The sequence below is a fragment of the Clinocottus analis genome, unplaced genomic scaffold (genome assembly GCF_023055335.1).
Source record: "Clinocottus analis isolate CAN_PGR_092001 unplaced genomic scaffold, fCliAna1.0.p SCAF_6, whole genome shotgun sequence".
NCBI classification, from domain to species: Eukaryota; Metazoa; Chordata; class Actinopteri; order Perciformes; family Cottidae; genus Clinocottus; species Clinocottus analis.
In genome coordinates, this window is record NW_027176218.1 from 19,238,585 (window position 1) to 19,264,818 (window position 26,234).

General features: G+C 40.9%; 1 protein-coding gene across 2 annotated transcripts in view; it reads right to left on the bottom strand.

Moving 5' to 3' along the window:
* The window catches only part of spon1b (spondin 1b), an 82,251-nt gene that overhangs the window by 28,902 nt on the left and 27,115 nt on the right, over window positions 1-26,234 (bottom strand). For both annotated transcript variants that reach the window (XM_068602769.1, XM_068602768.1), the window contains exons 4-6: window positions 24,226-24,299; window positions 23,138-23,260; window positions 22,701-22,849 (exon numbers count right to left, since the gene is read on the bottom strand). In XM_068602769.1, coding sequence (XP_068458870.1) covers window positions 22,701-22,849; window positions 23,138-23,260; window positions 24,226-24,299 — 346 coding nt within the window. The remainder of the gene's footprint in view (window positions 1-22,700; window positions 22,850-23,137; window positions 23,261-24,225; window positions 24,300-26,234) is intronic.

A 26,234-nucleotide genomic window follows, 5' to 3' on the forward strand; every position in this document is an offset into this window, starting at 1 on the left:
TGAGATATTGCGTTAATGAGAAAAGACCGGACAGACGTACAACCCAAAAACATAAACTGGCCCTGGCCGTCGCCTGTGCGCAGGCATATTAAAATGAGTGAGAGAGGCAGGGAAAGAAGGAAAACAAAGCAAAGGAGGAGTGGAGAGAGGACTGACAGCGGAAAGGAAGGAATGAAAAAAAGAGAAGTAAGGCGTCGGGAGAAAGAAACAGATGCATCAATTTCAGAGGGGAAGTATAAAGAATCAGAATGGAACGGACCAAATCAACAAAGTGTGCATCGGTGACAAACAATGCACCGTTTACCATATGTCTCGCTGCAGTGATGTGTTGGGGATTAAAGCTTCGGTCCACATGAAAGAAGCCACCTCATTACCTAGCTCCCTACATACTGTTACCTAGTAGGCATGTGAGGCTAACAAGCCTATTCGCTGTCAGTCATCTCTGAATTTTTGCGACGAGTAGAAAATGATCTCAACGCCTCTGTCTCCGTGCCTGCAAGAAGCCCGAACACACCCCTTTTGATCAAAAACTTAATCTTTCCTCTCCACTTTAATGAGATACACTGGCGGGTAAAAAAAGAATAATTAGGATGTAAATCTATGGCGGGAAGTGCAGTAATAGCTTCAAAAAGGAGATTCTTTTCATTATTTTTTCGAAAACTGGAAGACAGCCTCGGATCTCGCCCGCGGGCAGCAGCTTGGGAGATAATTGGGGATTCATGATGTGATTGTGATTATTGATGAGAGCGAAGTGGGGACGGCAGGCCGCTGTTAATCCTGACCCGCCTCCCTCAGAGCCGCCGCCGCCGATACAAACAACAGGTGTGGACTTGCATCTTAGTGTTCATTCAGGGCATTTAATGAATACAAATTCCCAATTAAAGAGAAGACGGAGGCACAGACGCACATACACACACAAAAACACATACACACATACACACACACACACACACACACACACACACACACACACACACACTGCAGATGCAAATATTTAAAGTGTCAGCTGGATTAATGCAATAGTGTTCCCTGTAGAAACGTAGCAATATGTTGAATTAACTCAGGGGAAGTTAAGGTATGCACTCATTTCATTAATTGCTATGGAGAGTATAGATAATACATTTAGCACGCAAAGGTGTATTTATGGTTTCAGAAGAGGAGGCGACACAAGGAAACTATGTGAAAGCTTGTTCTAGACAATCTCACCACCAGGTCCATTTAGTAGTGGTGTATCCTTTTCTGAACACTTTAAGGACGTATCTGCGATTTTGGTTTGCAAGTCTAAAAAGGTCACCATATGGCATTTCAAAACATTCTCACTCCCAATTCGTCAAAAATGATGCTAGATATGAAAAACAAACAAAAAGTAAGTCCTTTATGAATTACATAAGAGAAAGAAAAGCAGTAAATTCTCAAATTGTTAAATGGTAATGCTGTTTTTGCTTGTCCTTTAATCAATTATCAAATTAGCTGCCACTTAATTTGCTGTTGATGGACAATATAATTTCAGCTCTACTCTCCATTAAATATAAGTCCAACTAAAGCAAAGTGAAATGCTCTGTTACATACTTAATATTAATGCATTATCCCTACTTCTAATTACTTTTAAGTCCAACAAGCACCCGCTGCTGCTTCCCAAGCTTATTGCTAAGAGTGCTTGGTAATAGTTGGTACGCAAGGCAACGAATTTAGGCAACAAACTTCTCAGTTGTTTGAGCACCACAAGGTTACAAAGCTTGGCAATGGTATCGACACCGGAAACAGAACACCAATGAGTAAAGTGACAGGTGAGCAACTCCACATAGGTTTCACTATTATTTTTATTCCAAAGAGAAAAACGCTGACAGTAGGCTTCAGGCACCGGCTCATAGATTTTTTTTAAACACAGCAGCTTTCATTTCGGCATACTCTTAGCATATCTGCCAAGCTTGCTGCAGAATATGCTTCTGGAGCTTAATCAGTAAGAAAGCAATGGAGCGTCAGGGTGCACTCAGTGTGTATCTGCCACTCGCTCAAACGAGGAGAAAGTGTCAGAATCTTTCGGTCGGTAATTACCGAGAGTAAGGTTCACTGCTTTGACTCGTATTTGGTTTGCTCTGTTTCAAATCTCGATGTCATGATGTTCAGACGGAAAATAAAAAAAATCATATACCGCAGGTCAAACTATTTTTTTTTTTTTTTTTACAAGAAAGGCTACATATCATTCTACATACCACCCCAGCCCTAACCTTACCTAAGAAAGTACTTATCCAACTCAACCACGGGCAGTGGTATGCATAAATTAACAAAGTGAAGAAAGCAATGGAAAAAGCAAACCAATAGGAATACCCCACAGAAACAGAATAAAAGTAGAACAGACGTTCCCATCCAAGTCAACATATCAGGATGGTCCGAGAAGCGGTCATTTTACATGTACGGTTGCTATTGCAACTGTCGCGTGCTCACCGAGGTAAGGGTTTGCTGTGACGACTAAATGACCAATTGAGTAGTAATGTTCCCTGAGAGCCGGAGAAAAACATGTAAAAACTTGATGGTTCATCCACGCACTCGTGTAACAGCGTAGAAAAGCACATTGGTATCACAAGTTGAAAGACAACTTTGTGGGCTTATTTTCTTTAACAAGTATAGCATTACAGCATGGTGGAGTTAGCAAACCAACTAGCTCGCTAGCTGACTAGCAAGACAGTTACTCCGCTCCAGAGAAGGACAAGCTGTGTCCACTCTCTTTTCCAGCGATCCGCGAGAACACTTTACAGCCTCCGAGTGTTACCAGCTACCAACTCTCGCCATTTCCTTTGCGCTTCGAATAAACCAAGTAAAAAATGCAATATTGTGTTGACGTTGCAGAACACATCAAAATCAATTAATTAAAAATAATAACATTTGCAGTATAAATGTACATACATTTACTCTGACATACTGACCTGGGCTGAAATACAAAAAGAAAATGGTAAGGTTTACAAATTTGACTGAATTCTTCTTAGGACCTATACTGGACGGTTAATTAGGTCATTGAGGTGTGATTACATAAGTACAGCATATAGGACACACTGCTGTGCTCTACTTTTGGGAATGCGCACCAGGGACTTCCACCAGCCAAGCTGGTTTAGCACTCTACTAACTTTAATGGGGAGAAAATAATACAATCAGGACTTTCCTAATGTTATTGGACCCGATTGATCTAATTCTGATTGTGAAACAAGTCATTTTGCATTGGAGGGAAGGACAGACTTTGATGGAAGCTAAAACATGGCTGGTCGTCCAGTTATTAATTTAATTGCTATTGAGGAATATATTACAGTGAAAATCTTTAAGGTCAATCTATCGCCCAGCCCTAGGATATGATACCCTGCCCCTACATGTCCGACTCACCCCGGCCCCCAGAGGAAATAACTGTGACCAGTGTCCTTAAGGTATTACTCAGAAATTCCAGTTCAGGTTTCTGTCAAGCAGGATTGTGGTCACTTCATCATCTCACGAGCAACTTTGAAAAATCCAGTGACCTTTGTTCACCTAGTCTCTTGTCTAACTTTTTCCCTTTTCTCTTTTCAGTCAAGCAAAAATCCCCTTACCGCCCTTCCTTTCAAAAAACAAAAAAGCACTGACAGAACTAAAATGACCAGACAAAATAAAACCAAGTAAGACATTGCCAAGGACAAGACAGGCCCCCAAAGTGTCAGCCAGCCTAACAGACTGTCTCGGCACAGCCTCAATCTCCTCCATTGATTTGCTGACAGAGATCTTTAGCCCCGAGTAAAAACAATCCATTCTGGGCCACGCTTTCTGTCAGTGCTGCGCATTTCACGATACCATATTAAACATTTACGACTTGGGCTAGAGTTATTACAACCACAATTCTATTAATCTAATACATCACTCAAACATCACTGGTTTATCCATTTGGCTTTGCCGCCACATTATCAGCACAGACAGACTTTCATTGTGGCCTTTAGAAGAAAGGAAAACATCCATTTATACGATCGGTAGGATCAGATATATTTAAAAAAGAACATCCCAGCTAATAATATTGGGTAACAGACAATTCAAAAGACAGCTGATGTGTCAGGCAAGGCATTAAATGAATTAAATGTGGGAAATTCATTGAAGAAAGGGCCATTTAGAGCTGGCAGTCGACTTCACAGTAGAGAAGAGATGATACAACAATGACAGTGACAGGGAAATATGCTCTGTGCGTCGGAGCGTTGAGCTGAAATAAAGTCCCACTACAAAGCAAAGCGTTAAAGTCTTTCAACATTAGATGAAAGAAAGCATGAGATGCTGAGATGTCATCATGCCGTCTAACACCAGAATGTAATTGAGTTGTAAACCCATTTAGTCCAATGTTAGCAACAACCTGCTGTTAAATCCTGATTGGATTACATTTTAATCTCTCAAAACAATACATATATTTGCTCAAGGTGGTCTAAGGATTCGGCACTAAAATACTGGTTGGAAGCTCCATATAGCAGTCAGAGGATAGTAATAACTAACAAGTTTCAATTTCAGTCCGCAACCCCCCCAGGTAATTGATGTCCATAAACTGCACATTAATGTCTACCATCCTAGCTGACGTGTGCTGCTTCATACCAAGCGGGATGAAGAAGATATTATCTCTTGTCTGCCTCTGGAGTGCTGCTCACCAGTGTTTACAGCTGACAGTTTGTCATGACCTTTTACAACTTTGGATTTGTCTCTTCCATATCGGGCACCAGAATTTCAATTTCAGTCAATTGCAAAAAAAGTCTCCAGCCATGCCATCGACCCGGTGAGGCAGTACCCATTGTCCAAACGGCCTATTATTCTGAAACCCTAGCAGTCTGATATATTTTCCATTGACTGAAAGCTCCATTTATCCGACAGTTTATTGTTCTTATGGCCCATTGCTCCAAAAATACCAACTCTTCGTGCAACAAACAGAAGTACATGGCTAATTATTAAGCAGAATGACGTCCTCAGACCTTCCCAAGTGCTGATGAAGGCATGACCCCACCATTCAGCCTCTTACTACTCATAGCCTTTGTTGGTTGTATTGAATACATTTAGGCATGAGGCGTGAGATTAGTTAGGTTTAGGTTAAGGACATTAAGGACATTTGGGCAATCCAATCAGAAGCAGATTTTGGTGGATTGTGCCTTCGCTATGGTAGGGAAAAATATACTGCAACTTTCGCATATCAATTAGCTATTTTATGTTGCATAGAGTGTGTGCATTTTTTAAGCAATGTGCCTTCAGAACAATAAGAGTCTTCAGTGCAAAATACAATTTGACAATTTTTTAGGGATTTTTCAGAATAATGGATTGTGACATGGCTTCATACCATATACAGCTGAATTGACTGTTGATCAAATACCTGCAAAATTATTAACAAGGTATTGAACAATAAAAAATGGGGTTTAAATTTTTTTTAAAATTGCTCAAGAGGGACAATGTACATTGATGAACACTTAAAATTAAAATGTAAATGCACCCAATTCCAGCCGCAAGGCTGATTTCCATTGACTGTCCCCCTGCCAGAATGTACAGGCTGAGTGTCCAAAAGGAAATGGTCAGCTAATAAACTAAAGTCCATAGGTCACAACACAAAATAGTTCGGCAACACAAAATCAACAATGGATAAAAAATAATTGCATATATATCTATCTATCTATCTATATATATATATATATATATATATATATATATATATATATATATATATATATATATATATATATATATATATATATATATATACATATATATATACATATATATGATAAAAGACTGATATATATAAAAGACAAATATCCAATGAGACAAAATCCCTGACGCTTTTGGACTCCCTGCCGGACGCATTTTTTAGGTCTCGAAAAGAGGACATGTCCAGTAAAAAGAGGACGTCTGGTCACCAGGTAATTCTCATTACTCACAGAAGTCCAGTGATCCCCTGTCAGTGCCACATGATCCTTAGCAGCCAAGTCATTTTCCGTTTTGTTCTTTCCAACTTTATACAGCGCGTGGATTTGTGTCATGATTGTGCGTCTTTGGGTGCTTTGGCGCTCGGGTCCCCCTTTGCCACTCACAAGACTTTGGTGAACCTTCATCCTCAACAATATTAATTGGTCGACAGCTTTTTTTCAATCCATTCCGCAACTGTGCTACTCAGCTTGTCACAGGCAGACTTAGTGAGGGGTCTTTGTTGACGCATTGCTCTTGAACGCCCCTCGCCAACCAACATGCTGCGCGTTGAGATGTTAAGGCTGGTTGTGCTGGTGAAACGTCAACGTCTTCCCGCAGAGTGAACATCTGACATCTATGTGTATATATATATATATATATATATATATATATATATATATATATATATATATATATATATATATATATATATATATATACGTAGATGTCAGATGTATATGATATATATCTAGCTGCATTAGAGCGGAAATAGTTAAATAGGTATATTGGATATAGGTATATGGATATTGGATATAGGTATATTGGATCATTCTGCTCATGCGTTAAATGCGTTAAAAAAATTAACACATTAATCATGTAATTTAATCATAGCGCGTTAACGCGTTATTTTTCATAGCTCTAATATATATATATATATATATATATATATATATATATATATATATATATATATATATATATATATATATATATATTTAAAAAAACAGACAATAATCACAGTGTAAGGAAGACACCTCACATTGCACACAGATACATTTCACACAAGGGCATTAATCAGCCAACACATCAAAATCCCCTAACTTGGTCCAGAGCAGGTTCAGTGAAAGTTCACTGGATAAGGTGGCCACTCCCACCGGACAAAAAGCAGCTCCCTTCCTCATTGATTAAATTAGTTTTATAGGAAGAGAGTTCTTCCAGATCGCCAAGATCCGATTTCACATCATGATGACTTCATATGAGCGCTATTGATTCTGCCGACAGAGACTCATTTATTTACGAGACTTTCTGGAGCTGTACGTTGAACACCGGCGCAGCCGAGCGTTGTCCGTCTCACATAATGCGGGCACATTTAAATAAATGTAATCTGATTGATTTGGGTGATGAGGCACTTAAAATTAGCCGATACTTTTTTTTTTTGACAGATGAATTCATTTTATATTTTGCAATAATTCTATCCCAACCAGTAGAGGCGGTGTTACGCTGCATTCACAACACGAAGTGTTGCAAATGTTTACTACGCTTTCAATGTGAACACACCATTAGATTTTGCCATGATTATGTACTGGAATTCATCGTATGTAGTCATGATCATCCTCTGCTCGTCAGCAGAGAAAAGATACCGCCTTTCTCTTTCTCTTTTTTGAAAGACAACATCATGAATTTGGCGTTCAAATTTTCTCTTTCTAAAGTGGAGTGGGGACGCACAGTTATCCTGAGGACTGACGTGTGGTTAGAATGAACGAGACCGTTTGAGGAAGGATCCACCTTCGTGGAACCGACATATTCTGTAGTCAGTCATCTCGTTAGGTTAAGCTGGATTATAGGATATTTGATCGACTTTGTTGAACCGAGGAACAGGGCCCTGGTAGATGTGTTAAAAGCCTGAGAATTTATTTACTGGACAAAGTAAAAAACAAACTAACCGAACCCTGAAGACACATGGCTTATTTGGATAAAAAAAAGGATTCAGAATTCAAGGATTCCGCCTCAAACGTGTGCATTTTTACTTGAGATTAAAACTTCATTTTCTAAACTTTATCTAGTGTACGGCTAACTTTGTAATTTCTTTCTCAGCAAATAAAAGAATAGCGAGAACAGTTTTCTCTGTGCTTTCAACTGTCAGTCACTAAGCTGGGTCTGCAACTGTATTTCTGATTCCTCACACTTTTCATTAAATAGCAGGCAGCCTTCCCAACTCTTGTCACGCATCATATTTGCCAAACATTGCAATTCTTTGTCGAAGTAAAACTAAATAAATATTCTACTTTTCAAAGAAGCTCATAAGTGCATCCTGTGGACATTATCACACCCACACATTTACTGGAGTCAACATGCTGCTATTCACAGGAAAGAATTCATTGAAAACAAAAGTTTTTATCTTCTGGCCATAAGATGTTTGTGTCCTCAGTCTTATACTCATAGGGTCATTCAATAATAAAGAAGTTGCTGGGAACAGCATTTCCTCTATCAAGCCTTTCGTTCCACAAAAAAAAAAAAACAATAATATGGGGTTGGTGTTATTAGACCCTTGCTCGCAACGCCAAGTCCTCCGATTGTGGGAAAACTATGAGATGCATTCTCAAAGCTTTTGGCAACAAAAGCAAACGACACAAACTGGTGTCGGTGCTGTTGTTGTCGTCATTTGCTAACAGTTGGCGACTATTACAACAGAGTTATCAGCGTTAACGTAGCATACTTTTGTACTCTTATTTGAGTCGGTTGGGGAGAAAATGTATCTTTGCTTTCACACCGTTATATTTGGATGTAATCAATGGTCATATAATTAATGATAAAACATAACAGCATTGTTTCTTAATCAGCCTCAATGAGTCATCTGATACAAGACATTTTCAGTCCCCCCACCCTCCCCACACCTCCCCCGAGGTCTGTTCAAGTAGTCAAATGAACCCCAAATGAGTTCTAATACTTGCATTATTTTATATCATATATCATCATTCAGAATTCAATTGTGAAAAGGTGATCATAACTACGCACATCCAGCATGATCTGAGCAAGATTTCCCAAAAATACCTTTTCAAGCAGCCCCAGAGTTTTTCCAACTCTATGGTTCGAGGCCTAAACAACAACCTACAGAGTTGTAAGACTCCTATTTGGAAACATAATGACCTAAAGAATCAGAATCTGCAAAATCACAAAAAAAGAAAGCCTTGGCCTGTTACCGAAGATTTTAGTCAAAAAACTGTTCAGTTCAAAAATGGAAAAGTTATAAGCTTTATGCCTAAACCTGCTCAGATAGAGGCTTGCTGGGTATTACAATTTGCATACTGTTCTGCTGTGACTCGTTTGAAGAAACATCTCCCGAACACGGAGGCCGTCGCAGTCTGAAAAGTCGGAGGAGTAGGAAAAAAAACAACCCCGGCCGCACTTGGATTTTTCAGGTACTAATAAACAACCCATAAGAATCTATCATACTTCACTGGAGGCCTACAAGCTCTGATGGTTACATAGCGTTGACTTTGTAAAGTGTATTTATCAACAATCTAGTGAAACGTTACGGCCGCGTGTGAAAATGACGGCAATGTTACGGAGTTTATGTAATCACATAAACATAACGGTAAGTTTATTTTTATTTTTTTGCCACAAGGCTTTACTGAATTTTAGCAATTTAAATGAAGTTATTCAACGTTACGCTGCTGGGCTTGGGGTGCTTGGGGGACTAATATATACTCGTAATATTTTGTGATCACATTTGAGAGAAACAAACTGGGAATATTATCTGGTGTACAAGTGGCAATCTATCTAATCAGGAGACGATGTCTTGTCGTGTCATCTGAACTAATTAGAGGAGTCTGTTCACGTTTTTTGTGGGACAGATTTTACTTCTACTTGATCTTGATCGTGGACGCACCTCCAACAACGCTGTGGACACGTCTGTAATATTTAAGCACTGTGCCACTTTCTGATCATTTGTGATGTTGTATTGAGGTAGGTCCCTGGGACCAAAGCGCCGACTCGTTTAAAACAAGTCAATGCAGAGGCGATGAGTGTGTGACAGCATGGACTTTTTATTATTATTTTAGTTGTGCACATTTTTTCTTCTAACAACCCCAATGACCAATGTTCAACCAAAACTGCAGAATAACACTGGAATAATTTTACAACATGTTTCCCTTTTTTTTAGGACTTCAGCCCTCAAACAGAAAAAAGGAAATGTTTCTCTCATGACCCTCTTTGCTCAAGTTCTGCAACCTCATCTGTTCTCATCCACTTTCAGACTTTCATTCCACAGTAAGGTATTACAATATAATAACGGAAGTGTAGACATTAATTGGCTACACAAATTAAATGAAATAATCTTTCAAACAAGGGAGGACGCATCTCAGCTGTCACCATCTTCATCCTCCACTTCATTCGTCCACTTGTCTCTCTCCTTTCAGCCAATTAGAGATACTTGTGAGACGCTGTCCGTCTGTCAGCCGCCAAAAGCTTTCCAAAGAATCCTCCAGGACCGATTCTGTGAGTGCAATGTGTTTGTGTGTGTGTCATCCATTATCATCAGCTACTCGCTGACTTAACTACCTTTCACTCTTCCACAGCGAGAACTCAAGACCAGCACGGCATACTTCCACTCCCACGTGTGCACAAATAACAAAGATGCGCGCAGCAGGCTGAGCTGCATCTCATTTCATCCGCCAACCTCTCTCCAAAGTCCAAATATAGTGCGGCTGAGAGCACCGTTCTTTGCAACCTGACAAAACCAAATCCCTCCCGAGGCCCGAGAAATGCGTGAGAAGAAAAAAAAGTTCATAATATATTTGAATAAATAAACAAGCAAGGTACCATTATCTTACATACAGCGGCAGAATTGGGGTTAAGAGGGTAATATATTCTACCCGTTGTTTTATCGAAGATGATATGTATCTGATTAAAAAGGAATACGCCTTGAGGCAGGGAGACGTGCGAGGTGTCTGGTTCGTGTAAAGTAACAGCATAAATTCATCATAGAAATCAAGATGGGAAAAGATTATTTGTGTTTCCATCAAGAAAAAGCTGTTAGCATCAGTGTCATTATTTATGAAGGCTTGACAAGGTGCCAATCAGCTCGTGCTTCCCAAAGGGCCAATGCGATGGGACACAGACAGCTAATAATTCAATTCACATGCATGCTTAAGGGTGTCCATAGAGAATAAAATGACATTGTGTCACTGCCCTCAGCTTGTGACAAAAACAGGAATAAAAAGTAACCAATAAAAGTACAATCTGTTACGGACTGTTACAATTTTCATCAGATCCTAAAAACTCAGCAATTATGTAAAAGCTGGAGGGATGGACGATGGTGTTTATCATGCTATCAGACACCATGCATGTATTTGCGGGGTTACATATTATATGCTGTTGATTGGTCCATGGTAGTGTAGTGGCTAGCACTGTAGCCTCACAGCAAGTAGCCTCACAGCAAGAGGGCCTGGGGTTCGGATAATTGGACTCTAAATATCCCGTAGGTGTGAATGTGAGCATGAATGGTTGTCTGTCTCTATGTCTGCCCTGTGGTGGACTAGAGACTTGTCCAGGGTGTACCCTGCCTTCGCCCATTGACAGCTGTGACCGGCTCTCGCGGCCTGCAAACCCTAAACAGGATAAGCGGTTCGGATAATGGATGATTGGATGGTCCAAAAAAATATTTTGCAGCTTGAACTGTTCTTGGAAGAATTCAAAGTAACAGAATTATGGCCTAAAAGCATTCAGAATTTTAATAAAACAAGAAATGGCAAACAAAGAAACCCGCTAAAGTTATTATTTGTATAAATGTAATCTTAGATTACCACAACGTCACCAAAGCTATACTCGGGAAGTGAATGTTGACCGTCAACAAGGTCATTTTACGCAGAACTCCTCAAACATGAATTATCTGCTAATATAGTTGCATTGAATGGCATTGCTCTGGTATCCACCAACACCATAAGGAATCTCAGAGTTATTTTTGACTAGAACCTGTCCTTTGGATCCCACGTAAAACAAATCTCAAGGACTGCCTTTTTTCACCTATGTAACATTTAAACTATTTAAATGGACTTAAGACTGCACCTCTTATAGTTAAGGCCGGCTCAGGTTTGCCCTGGTTAAGACCCTGGATATGCTACTATAGGCCTAGATATCTTAGGATACACTGAGCTCCTCTCTCCTCTTTCTTCTCCTCTTCTCTCTCCCCTTCTGGGTAAGTTTTTGTCTCTTCAATGCACATTACTAACTTTAATTCTTTCCCGGGAGCCTCTGTGCTTCCTCGCCTCAAGTTTCCAAGAATCGTGGGTTTCTGGAACCGTTCCTGTCTTTCAACCATGGATCATGGCTGTTTGGAGCCGGTCCTGCCCCTTGCCATGGCGGACTAACTTACCTCCTTCTGCTGACATGAATCAAGGTCATATTCATTGAATGTGCTGTAACTCTGCTACGTTTTTCATTCTGGTCACATGACATCTATTGCTCCTGTCTATCCGCTGAGAGGGATCCGCCGCCCTCTGTTGCTCTCACAAAGTTTCTTACTTTTTTCTCTGTGAAATGGTTTTTATTATCTTTATTTGGGGGAGTTTTCCTGATCCAATGTGAGGTCCAGGGATGTCGTATATGTTCAGATTGTGAAGCCCTCCGAGGCAAATTTGTTTCTGTGATTTTGAGCTATATAAAATAAACTGAATTCAATTGTACATTTCTGCAAACCTCTGTTTCATTATGTTGAAACAGAGGTTTCATTATGTTTCATTAAAAACATTAAATTATGTTTCAAAAACATAAATTTCAAGCAACACAACTAAAATTAAAAACGGCATGGTTATTATAGCATTATAACATAACTACGCAATCTCGTAAACACAAATTAATAACACTTTTTGAGAGTAACAACATGTAACAAGTCAATGTTTAATTATGGTTGCATGCGATGCACGAGCAGCATTCTCCTGGATGAAAGTCATGTGTTGGTAAAGTCTTAAAACGACTTTATGTTTCCATATGAAGACTGAAACCAAATACAAATAATTTGCCCAAATTAACACTGGACGTGTGTTAAAAATTGCTTGTGTTATCATGTTTTTCTTTTTTAAAAGTGTATTATATTCAAATCTTTTACATGGTAAAAAAGAATTATAGAACAACAGGAGGAACTGAAAAGACTTTCCCTCAGTCTGAAATGCCCCCACTTCCCTTCACTAAGTGCTAACTATCAAACCGGCGGCATAGAAATGTCGAGGCATGAGGCATTTCAAGCAGTGCCACAAAAAAAAAAGAGAAAAAAAATGAAAACGGCGTTCCTCCTGGCAGAGTGCGGACGCTGCGCCTTGACGAAATACTGCCGGTTTTGTGAACATGCACGTGGAGATGCACTAAGAGGAAGTAAATCACTTCGCATTTCTTCCTTTGCTCTCAATCTGACAGGTGTCAGCCTTGGGAAAGGGAGGGGAGAAGGGAGAGAGGGGGGAGACTCTGGAGCGCTTCCTGGACTTCTACAAGAAGCAATAAAGATGTAGGGAATGCTCTCTGTGTGTGAGTGTGTGTGTGTGTGTGTTTGTGTGTGTGTGTGTGTGTGTGTGTGTGTGTGTGTGTGTGTGTGTGTGTTTGTGTGTGCACCTGTCCGCCTTTGTCTATCTGTGCTGCAATTTCCTGTGAAGTGTTTCGAGTAGAAAGATGACAGTGAAGGATAGCTTTCTTGCTCGTCTTCCCCCACCCTGACTTCTCTCCTTCCCCTCACCCCCACCCTTCGCCTGACAATCTGTCTGAAATAAGGGCTTTCAAAACAGAGAATAGGTTATATTAAAAAAAAAACAACAACAAAAAAAGTGAGAGAGATGGAGAATGGGAGAGGAAGAAAAATGAAGAAGACTCAGATACACTCAGAAGAGCATGCGCAAGAAGGATTTCATGAAGGAACGTCAATCACTGAGTCAGTGAGGTGTTCGGAGAAAACGCAGGAATGGAGGAAGGGAGGAGAAGGAGCATGCAAGGAAAGAAAGATAGTTGGATGGGTGAAAAGAGAGAGGGAAAGGACTTTGCTACAACTTCACTCATCTCTGCAGAGGAACAGATTTGTAAACTAAATCTCCAAAATATGCTAAATCTGTCCCTTCAGGGGGTTCCCTCTGAAGCCACGCCCCCAAATTATCATGATGAACATAAACAACGCTTTAGAGAATTTGATTCATCGATTGCTTGTTTGGACGCAATAAGAATTTCAACAAAAATATTCAAAGTTTTTTTTTCTTAAGATGATGACCAACGCTGCCTTTCAAAAGAAAAAAACACACAAAAAAAAATAACATCTCTCTGGAGAAGAAGATCTCAGACCAACAGCCACCGAGAGCCGCAGATGCACTTTCTACCCCGACCGATCTCTCTCTGCCCCCTCCAGCACAGAGAAGGTCACAGTGACACATTTTACATTTATTTTTGTCAAACCCACATACCTCAAACTTTGTGACGGAAAGAAAGAGTGGCTTTGTACAGAGGAGCGACCGGCTGATGGGTACCAGCCCCGGGGCAATATGCGGTCAGGCCTGTGGCTCGGGGCGACGCTCGGTCCACCTGTCTTTATACTCCTGCCTCCCTTTGTCTCCATGTTTTAAAAAGGAGACCGGTGAGCTCTTGACTGCTCCCTGCGGGGCTTAAAGTTAAACCAGATTTCCTCTAAAAACATGTTATGCTTTCGCACAAAAGAATCCAACGTCAAACGGCTTTTCACAATAGCTATAACCATGACAGACAGGCAGCACCTCTCCCCCCGAAACGTCCCGCTGAGTGATGCGTGAAAAAAGAAAAGAATGAAAGAAGGAAGCCAACTGACAAATCCTTTTTTTTAGAGGTGAACAAGAGTGCGCCGCGGGGCCAATAGACCTTGAGATTTGCGGACGCGCGCCATCACTGCCGAGGCGGAGAGATGGCGTCGGCTTCATTAAAATGCAATTGGCCGGGGCCCCGTCACCGCGCTTCTCCACATTTAGAGTTAATGCAAGCGGCCAGTTGGTCAGCCGCTCTTGACATTTCGCTTCCCGTGCGATCGCACCTGCTTGAGAGCGTGTGGTATTTCACCGTGACTAATAATTAGGTAGCTTCACATTTCTTCTTCAGTGTCAGTGCGCCGCGGCATTAAAAAAAGGTGGAGGATTTACTTCTCGGTCGGCAGCCCTTTTACGTTTTTTCCCGCGTGTGACATTTACAAGCAATCGATGATTAGACGTGCCGTGTAATTTTGTTTCTTCAGAGCACGTGAAAGCAATTATACTTTAAGTTTGTCTGAACAAAAAAGGAGACGCAAATCTGTCCCTTCTTAACCTGCCGACACAAAATGAGCTCAGGTAGCAAAGCAACGTGAAACGAAAGCTCGTGCTGTTATTTGTCCGAAGAAAAAAAAAATAAAGTTAGGATGTTCTCACAGCTTCGGTGAACTGACAAAAGTGCACCAGGATTGCGGGCGCGTTCAAACTTGGCCAACACTCAGTCAACGTTGCCGCCACCAAGAGGGGTCTGTTTCCAGAGAGTAGTCAGGGCCGTGACTCCCAGCTGGAGTTTGTCGGGCGTATGAAGAGAAACTGTGTGCGCCTAGAGCCTTTTTATTATTTTTTTTAAAACAGGGCTTCATTACACATATTTTCCACAAGCTCATGCATGTCGGGGCCCCTGTCCAGCCGGGCCTGTCCCCTCCTCACTCACATGCAGAGGGGAGAATTTTGATGGATGCCCCCCCCCAAATGTCCAAGTTTAAACAAACAAGCGATAAACGACAGATTTAGGTCGGGACTTTTGAAAAAGTGATGTGTGCAGCAGAAATTCAATTCTCTTGATTTACACTGGTGAGATGTAGCAAGGCGCTGAGTCAACACCCATTCAGCGGCTCAATATTTGCTCGCAGAAAGTACCGGTGAGTAACGCCTCGGCTGTCAAACGTTGCCTCGTGACTCTTTGAACAACGTGAAGCCTCTGACAGCGCGGACAAAGTTTGATGAGGCGCCTCTCTTGACAGAGATGTTCTGGCTTGTACTCGCATCATTGCGGTGAGAGCTCTCGGGCCTCGTCCGTCTGTCTGCCTGCCTGCCTGCCTGCCTGTCTGCCTGTCTGCCTGTCTGTCTGTCTGTCTGTCTGTCTGTCTGTCTGTCTGTCTGTCTGCCTGCCTGCCTGCCTGCCTGCCTGCCAGCCTGTCTGTCTGCTTGTCTCTCTGTCTATCTGCCGTGTGCCGAGCCCAGGCCTGCGTTAGTTAGGGGAGCGCAGGTCGGCTCCGGGGCGAGAGGGGTTGGTCTTAAGGCTTTGTCCACACATCACCACAGCTGATTGCTCCAGCTGGATGGTTGGGATTCTCAGTTAAGACAGGGATTACCGACCCATGTCGGCTTCCCACCTTTACAGCAGCCATTTCAATGTTCGCCCGGCCTGAACTTGGCCACCCTTAGAGGGTTGAAGAGATGTGTGGGTGTGTGTGTCTCAGTTTGCTTGTGTCTAAAACCTTAAAAAGGTAACTTCAATATCTCTTCCAACAAGCGAAAACACTTCTGTCTGCCAACCAATTCCCTGTGCATGAGAACACACACAAAAAAGAGGGGAAATATGAGACTGTCAGACCTGCCAGGGTGCTGGTGAACACATATAAATAGTTTGTTTCCATTGATAATAATATCAATAAGAATAATCACCTTAGAATCAGGCTGCTGATAATCTGAAGGTAATCTGACACCAAGAGGCCAGCTGGCACAGTTTTGCCTCGGTTATTAATCACTTAATTACACCTCGATTACTTCGTCATGGTGTGCCAAAAAAAAAAGCACTGCCGATCCTTTATCGGCGCATATTAAGTAAAAATGATGCGAGTGGGGGATCGGCATTAATGCTTTGTCATCGCTGGTTAATGGTAATGTCACATTGTGAACAACAAATCAGGCAAAAAGAGCTGGTCATGGTGAGAGCAGCAGTGCTAACAGGTAACATACAGAGGTCCATTGTGATACATTATGGTGCGTTCAACTTTGGTAAATTACAACGTTATCACGATGTGTTAAACTGTAATTTCTTCAAATTCAGTTTTGTGGAGAAACTTAAATAAATACATTTGTTGAAGGATATGTTTTTTACAGCAATATACAATAGAGAGGGAATTATGGCCTGTTAGCTCGAAGCTGCTTTTATTACACATGTAATGGCTAATGCCAAGATTGTGATTTCATCAATAAAAATACAGTCATTTCATCCTAATCGTTTGAACTGAGCATTGTGTGTTTTGATATACAGAAACCAGTATGGAATAGAAGAACATACATTTGTATGAGCCTTCCATGGTGTTGTAATCCATTATAGCCCGTTCTTGATCAGGTGCCATCTCCTCAAGAAAGAAAATAAATAAATAAACAAAGCATTTTTTTCTAAAAAGCTAGCACCATTTCAACCCCCTGTTAAATGTGTTTATTTATTAGTAGAGGTTTGGTTGTTTGGCTTGTGGGCGTCACAGAGTTTTGACTCGTCTTTTTCTTCAGTCAGATTTTCAAATGTGTGCTGTAGAAGATAACCCTCGTCATGGTGACCACAGCTACTATTTTTTATTTTTTTTAGAGAAACTTCTGTCAATTATGAGAAATTGACCACAAGACTACTTGGCAATGAACCAATCAAATTGTAACGGGGCAAAAGGCAACAAGCTGCATCTGGCATCAAATGTGTGCCATTCACTTTCAGTGCCAAAGCCATCGGGCATGCACATCGTCGTTTTCCCACACTCAAGGGACTTGACATTGCGTGCGTAAAGCCAAAAAGAAAAATTAAAACACCATTTCAATCTATTCTATTTGTAACCACTGACCTTAGATTGTGTCATGTTACCTCATATGCATTTCAGATCTGTTAAAAACGACCACTGAAACCACAGTTTCAGGCCACTGACTGTATTATTACAGGTTGTCATTTTAACGGAAGTTACAAAAAACCCTCTAAATTAATACAATTAAAAAAACACATAGTAACTAAATCCAGGAATATGTTATAAATACCTATTTTTAACAGTTGGAGCCCAAAAGACTGAATCAAACGCCTTACCGATCAATAATTAAGGACATCAATACACTGGTATTAGTGATTTTACAGATACTAACTCCTTATATATTATTCCTACCGATTTGAAGCAGTGTTTTCTGCTGCTGTCTTATCCGTTTGCATTATGTTGTACAGATGATCCCCATATTGTGTGCAGCCAATGTGCTTGCCTGCAATGTTACAATGTGCTTTATAGTGACACGGTGCTGCTTCGCAGTAGGAGGAGGATGCAGGAGCTGCCTCTCTTTTCGCCGTTTCCAGTGAGAAATGTTGCCGATGACGAATCGTTTGGACCGGTGAAAGCGGCGAAGAACCTTTGCTCCTGCACCTTCATCCCGCATGTGGACACGCTGGGCCCGAGCAGTGGCGAGGAAGTCATTGGACATGTGACTGCTGTGAAAACTGGAGAATTATAATTATCTTCACTCCATGGCCTCAAATAAAATGGTGAGATTTGTTTTTAATCCTTTATATTTAAGTACAATCAGATTGTGTAGACATGTCTCCATCCATCTCCATCCATCTCTCTCTTGCCGTAGATGAAATGTTGGAGAAAGAGAGACGTCAGAGATCTTCTCCAAGAGCATTTAGAATAGGAGATGTCTTCCAAAACCAAACTTGAAAATGGAAGAAATGCTCAGAATGACTCTTCAGAGAGCCTTGAGAATTGAGAGATCATCAACAGCTACTCTAGAAAAAGCTCTGGCTGAGGAAAAATCAGCAACGGCTCCTCTTGAGAAGGTATTGCATAAGAAAAACGCAGACAACGCAGCTCTCCACAAGTCTCAGTGAAAGGAGGACATTTTTGATCTTCGGGCTACACTTGTAGCAAATCAGTTGAGCTATGCAAAGGTGGAGACTCAGGCGTCTGAACTCAAGAGCTGTAAGAAAGTAATGAAGAAGCTCAAGAAGAATTTAAGGAAAGCTGCAAAAGCACGTAGAAGCAAATTACACGTGGGCTCAGGAGAAACACGAGGAGATCCGGGAGCTTCAGGACACCTCAGCGTCAACGCCTCTCAGCTCCAGCTGCGGAAACTTCAACAAGAGACAAGAACCAAAGACCAACAGCTGCTCTCGCTGAAGACGAAGGCCGAGCGGGCGTCCGCAGACCTCATCGCAGAACCAAACAGGAGCTTGTGTCTAAAGGTCGACGAGGCGGCTCTGTCCAAACAGACAAAAACGGAAGAGAGAAAGTGTTCGTCTAACTCGTGAGAGTAAAGAGATCAAATCCTCTCGGGTAATACAGAAAGCTGAGGCGGAGCGCACGTCAGCTCTGATCACGCAGGTGCAGGCTTAAGGAGAGACCATCAGAGTTAAGAGGAGCTCCTGGCATTAAGAGAGCAAAGAATCAATCAGTTGAGGTCTGAGTTCTTTGAAGGGAAGAGACACAGCGACGCTCCAAGACACACCAAAAATCATTTTGGGACACGTGTATGTTAATGTGTTTACTTTGTGATGGGACAAGGGAACGGCAGAGAGGAGAGGACTCAATATGTGGAGCTACTGCTGCCACTCAAAAGCACACTTGGATATTGCATTATTTGTTTTCAATTTCAGTGAATTGAATTTTTGGGAACATTTCTGTTCCCCAAAATGTAAAAAATTGACACGGACAGCAGACGTCACGACATAGAAAGTATTAGTTGAGCGAATGCCAATTATTTACATTTTGTAACTTCTTGAATGTAATGATATGCTGATGATTTCCTGTTTTATATCATTTACAATTTTGTGAAATGCTGATGGTCAACACCAGTAATTTTCTTTAAGAAATGATTTGGTTTGCCAATTGTCTGCAGACACAGAATTTGGACCAATCTTCTTAACTTTGAGCCTTGAGTTTACATTATTAATGTCTTATGTAAAATCATATAAATTATGGCATTTGTGATTTTATTCTATTTTCTGGAATTTTTAGATCTGTGAGATCATACTGCTTCTCAATTTAAAAATATTAGCTCGAACACCAGCTACAATTTTAAGTAAAAACACAGTTTTCATGTGGAAAGAAGAGTCACATCGTGCGACCCATATTTTGGCATGTGAATGGGACAAAACCTATTTGAATCACGGATTAAAAGACAAGACCCCGTTACAAAGTCTGACAACTCAATAGCCGACATTCCAGCGTACAGTGTACAATCGAGCTGTTTCATTCCACAGCTCAACAGCTAACATTCCAGTCTACAGTACACAATCAAGCCATCTCATTCTGCTACGTTACAGGCTGAAGTTTCCATTGTGTCAGAGTAGTTAGCCCCAGAGACAGACCGAGCCAGCCAAGAGAGGAGTTAGGGCTGCCCGTCAGACTCCAATGTCTCCACACAACAGCCCAAACCTAAACTGACAGGCACACACCATACTGACAGCCCACTAACAACACGCTATTGTTCGTTCGCAAATGGCCAAGACACACCTTTCAGAGCTCACAGAGAGAGACGGAGCACAGAAACAACCGTGTACTGTGAGCCTCAGCGCACAGGAGCAACATCATGTCACTTACAGATTAGGGTTGGTCCATGTGGATAAAATCTTCTCTCACAATACATGTAATTTCACACTGTGATCATTTGAGAAACTGATTATAGATTGAAAAATAACCAAATGTTGACGTCTATTTTACGTATGCTTAATGTTATGCAACGCTGCTTCCAATGGCCTAATCCAAAGACATATTAAGGAGTAATTTATCAATAGTTCCATTCATGATACATCCAGCCAGTGTTTCTCCTACCATTATATTAGAGGGGCAGGAGCCCCCCTGAAATAACCCCCCGCCCCCTTGTAATTTTCTCTATAGCGCCAGATCACAATACGTCATTTAAGGTTATCTTTCCTATAGAACAGCTCTACACCTTGTTCTGTTATTAAACAAACTAAACGGCCGTATTTTATTGACGGGATCTACACGACAGCTTGTCATTTCTGTCTCTACGTGGTCGCGCGTAAACACTCCTCTCCTCTGTGCTGCTCTCTGTATCGCGCACGGCGTTGTTCCGTTCCGATGCGCAGAGACACGTGAGCACACAGGTGAGCGCTGAGCATCCAGCAGCGGGCAGAGAGCGGAGACGAATATGTCGCGTGAAAAGCAGACAACTGTATCTGCGTTTTAAACGCTCCCAGGTAGAAGATAGCAAGAGTAGCCCTCCTGCAGGATCACCGGAGCAGCTCTCTGAACCCGGAGCAGCGCTCCTGCTCCAAGTGGAACGAGCCAAAGTGCTCGTGTCTTGTTCCAACAACGAGCTGCTGGCTTCACACATTACAAATTAATAATATTACAAATAATTATAATTAATAATAAGTTATGAATAAGTACATAGATAAATGCCTTTACTTTCAGGTAAATGTTTACGGTTAACAAATTACGTTGCGATTTTTGGCGTTTTGCCAAAAGTTAATCTCCGCAAAGTCTCCGTGAAGTCGTCTTTTCTGCTGTTCCGTCTCTCAAAACCGGAAAGAGATCTCCTCTCAACATGGAGAGTGGACTGAGATCAGCCGTATCAAGTCTACAACCGCGTTTTAAAAAGATGTGTAAAGGAAAGCAGCTCACTGCAGCACTAATACTGACACAACCTGATGCTCACACATCTGCAGTATCATTCTGTTTTGTTCTGCAATTTGCTTTTACTTTTCCAAAATGACCTATTTAGTAGTAAGTACATACCATTTACTTTTTGCACAGATAGAACTTTATTTTTATTGTTTTAAGTGATTGCAATTTTGTTTTCTTTTTTGTGGTCTGACGGGGCAATTTGGTTAAATTGAAAGTTATTGTTCTTTATTCTGTTAATATTTTAAAAAGCACAGATGCAGCCACAAAATGATGTTATTTACAGAAAAAGTAATGCTTTTTGGTGTTTGTGTCAATGTCGGTGTCGTCGAGCCCCGACCCCCCCCCCCCCCCCCGAAGCTGTAAACCTAGGGGGAAACACTGGTCCAGCTGTAGCTCAGTACTGATGGCTGGTCGCTCATTCGTCACAGGATTGTTGGTTCGATCCCTAAATCCTCCTGTCCATGTCTCGTTGATTGTTTGTAGCTAACGCTCCATGTAATTAAATGCTGAGCCGTCCTAAATTTTAGTTGAAAAAAATAGAAGGAAAAAAAAATAGAAGTCTGATTGTATAGAAGTCTCTACTGACTCTACTTTGTTCTTGATTCATCACCTCAGCAAACATAGTAAACATAAGTCTGTAGTCTCAATCAAACTCTTCTTCAATACAGCATGATGTTCATTTCGTAATTGATGGTCCATTTAGACGGAGCTACCTCGTGTTGACAGGTCACTACCACGAATTTGTACGATCTGGATGTTGTTCGGTTTTCGTCTTCAAACTTTATCCTTTTCACAGTACGTTTTTCATGGGTTTGTGAAAGTTAATTGTCATAATTTGCCAAACGGGCCAAAAAGCCAAGGCTTAAAAATGTCAGTCCACCAAACCAATGGGTGATGTCACGGGTTCACTTCTTCTGTGCAATCTATGGTTGAAATGGAGATTAATGTAAAAAAAAAAAAAAACACACAAACACAAAACACCACATGTAAGTGTTTAAAATAAAAGGACAAGGGAGGTGTCCCTTTTTATTAGAAATTCAAACTTTGGAACAAATATGGAAAAAGATGTCCATCTGACCCATTGCAAACCCCATTGACCTAATGCATTAGTGATAAAACCAGCAACACTTATTGATTGTAAAATGTAAGATTTTGTATTGCAAAACATTTATCTACATATCACATTACCGAATCTTTTAAGGATTTGAAGAGACATGTAAGCTCACCATTTGACTCAGCACACACACACAAGTATGCTCACGCACAGCCGTGTCCTCTCGTGCACGCACTCACTCACTTGAGGAACTATGTTTTATTTATCTTTTTGGGATATCACATGTTTTGCCATCGGCTCTTGGTTTTAGATCATTCTGACTCTCTGAAAAACACATGGAGAGTCTTGTAAATAGTGCCGTTGACTGAAAAAAAGGAGTGACATCAGATCCCCTACCTTCTGTCGAATCTCTTCCTCCATCTTGATGGGGGAGCCGAACTCAGCGACCTGGCGGACGCCCTCGCTGGCGTAGCCCCCGTACTCCCATAGCACGTAGCCTCTGGAGTGAGACGCACCAATCAAAGCCGACCAGTGGTTGGCTCGTCCTGAAATACATTATAGTTTAGTTGTTTTTTTTATTCAGGTTTGAGTGGTTTGAGTTCTGATAAGCAAGTCAAATAAGGGGTGAATATTAGCTGAACAGACAGATACACAATATGTGTATTTGCTTGTTTTGGGTGGCTAGCTGTTACTCTGTTTCTCGTCGTTATGCTATGCTAAGCTAACCAGCTACTGACTGTAGGTTAAAAATGTCAAACAATGTCTTTGCATGTTGGTTTTTCAGAAACCCAGCAGGCTTTTTTGAGTGGCGGCGGCCAACCGTCTGAACTCACTTGGGTAGTCTTTGGGATGGACTTTCTCCGACCAGTTGCCGTAGAAGGTGAGTCTGTACTTGGCTGTTCCGCAGGCGCAGCACTCCATTGGGGGAGCTTCTGTGGCCTCGCCGAACACATGCTCTACAGGAAGACAGGATGTCAACATGAACAAACACCATTTTTAAAGATAGACAACGCACAAGCCACATAAATGATCGAAAACAGAGTTCAGGAATGAGCAGACAAACAGTGGTTGGCCAGTGTGCAAGCTTTGACATTAATAAACACCTGCATAAATTACAAGATAAATGACTACAATTTGGACCCAGTGAGAATGTCACAACAACAAACATCCCTGGAATAAACTGGTATTTAAATGACACATTAGCTTTTACACAGACTCATAAATATTCAAATATTGGCCCCAACCAATGTTTTGCAAAGATAGGTCAAGGGGAGTACTTGAATATTTATGAGTCGTCATAATATACTGAAAAAAATCCTCACATATCCTCGACATCTAAGTTAGAGCAGGATGAGTCAAACATCTGAGGTGCCTGTCGTATGTCAGCAAATGGAGACCGGGTGGCTTGATTGGCATGCATAATAGCCTGGAAAATTTGATTCGAGATGAAGTTTGAAACACATGTCCGGGCTCTGTTATTTCATTGCACAATTAACGCGTGCTCCGGAGTTAAAATGGTCCCGTCGCCTTGCTGTCTGTCTGGTGTTTATTTTGGGGGCGGACAGCTCTTTAAATCTCGCGTGGCACTTTTCTTCTGCTGTGAAATCCCAGGTAACATAAAAGCTGCGCTGTGGTGAAATACAAAGGAATATTTAAATACAACTCTTAAGAGATGCATGATTCGTAGTCCTCACATTTTTCCACACCACTTCTGTCCGCCCTATGTATATATATATATATATATATATATATATATATATATATATATATATATATATATATATATATATGGAAGGTTGCGAGCTATTTCTGCTCTAAAAGTGAGAGAAGGGGGATTTTAACAGCAGATGGAACAAGGGATAATGGCACCATGATGGGCAGTCAAGGATGAAAAGAGGAGATGACAGACAGCTGCCATTACCTTTCTCACACAGTCGAATAGTGAGGGAGCCTTCGTCCTGGAAATAAATGATTCTCTTCTGGACAATACTGGCCCTTGAGAAAGAAAAAAAAAGAAGAAAAATTATGAGAAATTATGAGGTGCAAAAAGTGCATTAGATGGATATTACCAGTGTGTGTGTGTGTGTGTGTGTGTGTGTGTGTGTGTGTGTGTGTGTGTGTGTGTTTTGTTCTTTCAATATCTGATCCATGTAAAGCTTGGTGAGAGGGAAAGGTAATGAGTTCCCTGATGTTTTATAGTGGACATGGAGTGCACAATCTTTATCACAGAGACGTATTCTTAGGTCCTCGTAGTACAATCACACTGCAGCCGTACAAAATGTAACAGAGCAATCATGCCGACGGACATGCAAGGGAGACAGAGCTGGAATTAAAGTCAGAAGCAGTAAAATAAATCTTTGAGCAGAGCGCGAAAACACCCCAATTCTAACTTATGAAGTAATAATGGCTGGAAAGGAAACCATACCAATGAAAATAGGTGGTTTTACTAACGGCAGTTACATTCCTTTTCAGTAAAAAATGAAATTAATTTCTCATATTGCGCACACAGAGCTGTAAAGCTCTGTGTGACGGCATTCCTATAGAAATTTTGAGCTGAAAAGGACAATATACTGCAACACTTCAACAATACGTTTGCAATAGTTTTACGTTCCACTGCAATATGTTACAAACTTACTTTTATATTCCCTTTTTTAACGGTTCTGTAAGTTTGTACCTACATTTTCCTCAGATAAAACACCTCACTTGTGATTTGGAGTATTTCACATCCCTTATTTTACATTTTTAGAACTAACATCACTTGTTAGTGCCTGAGCTTGCTCTGCTGGGGAAAGCTAGCAGCCTTCTATTGTAAGGTGGCTGCTTCGGATGCAATTTGCTGCGTTTGAAGCTCTTTATCTTTTATTATTACTCTGACCCACTATAGCAAAGCTTATCAGTTTATATTTACGTTCTGACATTACTTCATAGCATGAAAGATGGTTATACAGTTCTTGCTTTTGACATGTGGACTACGGCCCTGCGATATTGTCGACTGCAGCAAAAGTAAATAAATAAAAAAGATCTGCAGAAGTTTGAGATGTTAATCCAAACTGTTATATTGAGACAATGAATGAAGATAGCCATTGCGTCGTTTAAGAGCATAAAAATGAGGAAATAAAGCTTTCAGGCAGTATAGTAATGAAAACATCAGGTATTCATGACAATATCATACAACTTGTAAGCCTGGTGTCCTGAGACACTTTCTTGATGGACAATTTAAAAAAAAAAAGAAGAATTCATTAAGAAAAACTAGTTTTCAACTCTGTTCTTACAGGCTTTGTGGCAAATACAAACTACCCTGGGCTCCCCAACCGTAGAGGAGGGATCTTTATGTTCCTTTAACCCTACGTTCATTCAACCTTATGTTCCCTCAACCCTACGTTCACTCAAGCCTATGTTCCCTCAACCCTATGTTCACTTAACTCTATGTTCACTTAACTCTATGTTCACTCAACTCTATGTTCACTCAATCCTATGTTCATTCAACCCTATGTTCACTTAACTCTGTGTTCCCTCAACCCTATGTTCACTTAACTCTGTGTTCACTTAACTCTATGTTCACTCAACTCTATGTTCACTCAATCCTATGTTCATTCAACCCTATGTTCACTTAACTCTGTGTTCACTCACCCTATGTTCACTTAACCCTATGTTCACTCAAGTAGGTGAAGTAGGTCCTGAAAGATGAAATTATATGACAGTCATGCTTTCCTAATATCTTACAGTAGCTTCAGGTTACACACCATTTTGTGTTTTGTGATAATTCCAGATGTAATTTTCAAAGCAATTAATGTCCACAAGTTATATTTGAGAATGGATATCTTCAGTAGAAGCACCGGTTTTGGAGAGCAGACACCCCAAATATAACTGTGGCAAAGTCTAAAAATAAGCAAGGTTTTATTATATACATTTTTGATTTTTAAGAATAAA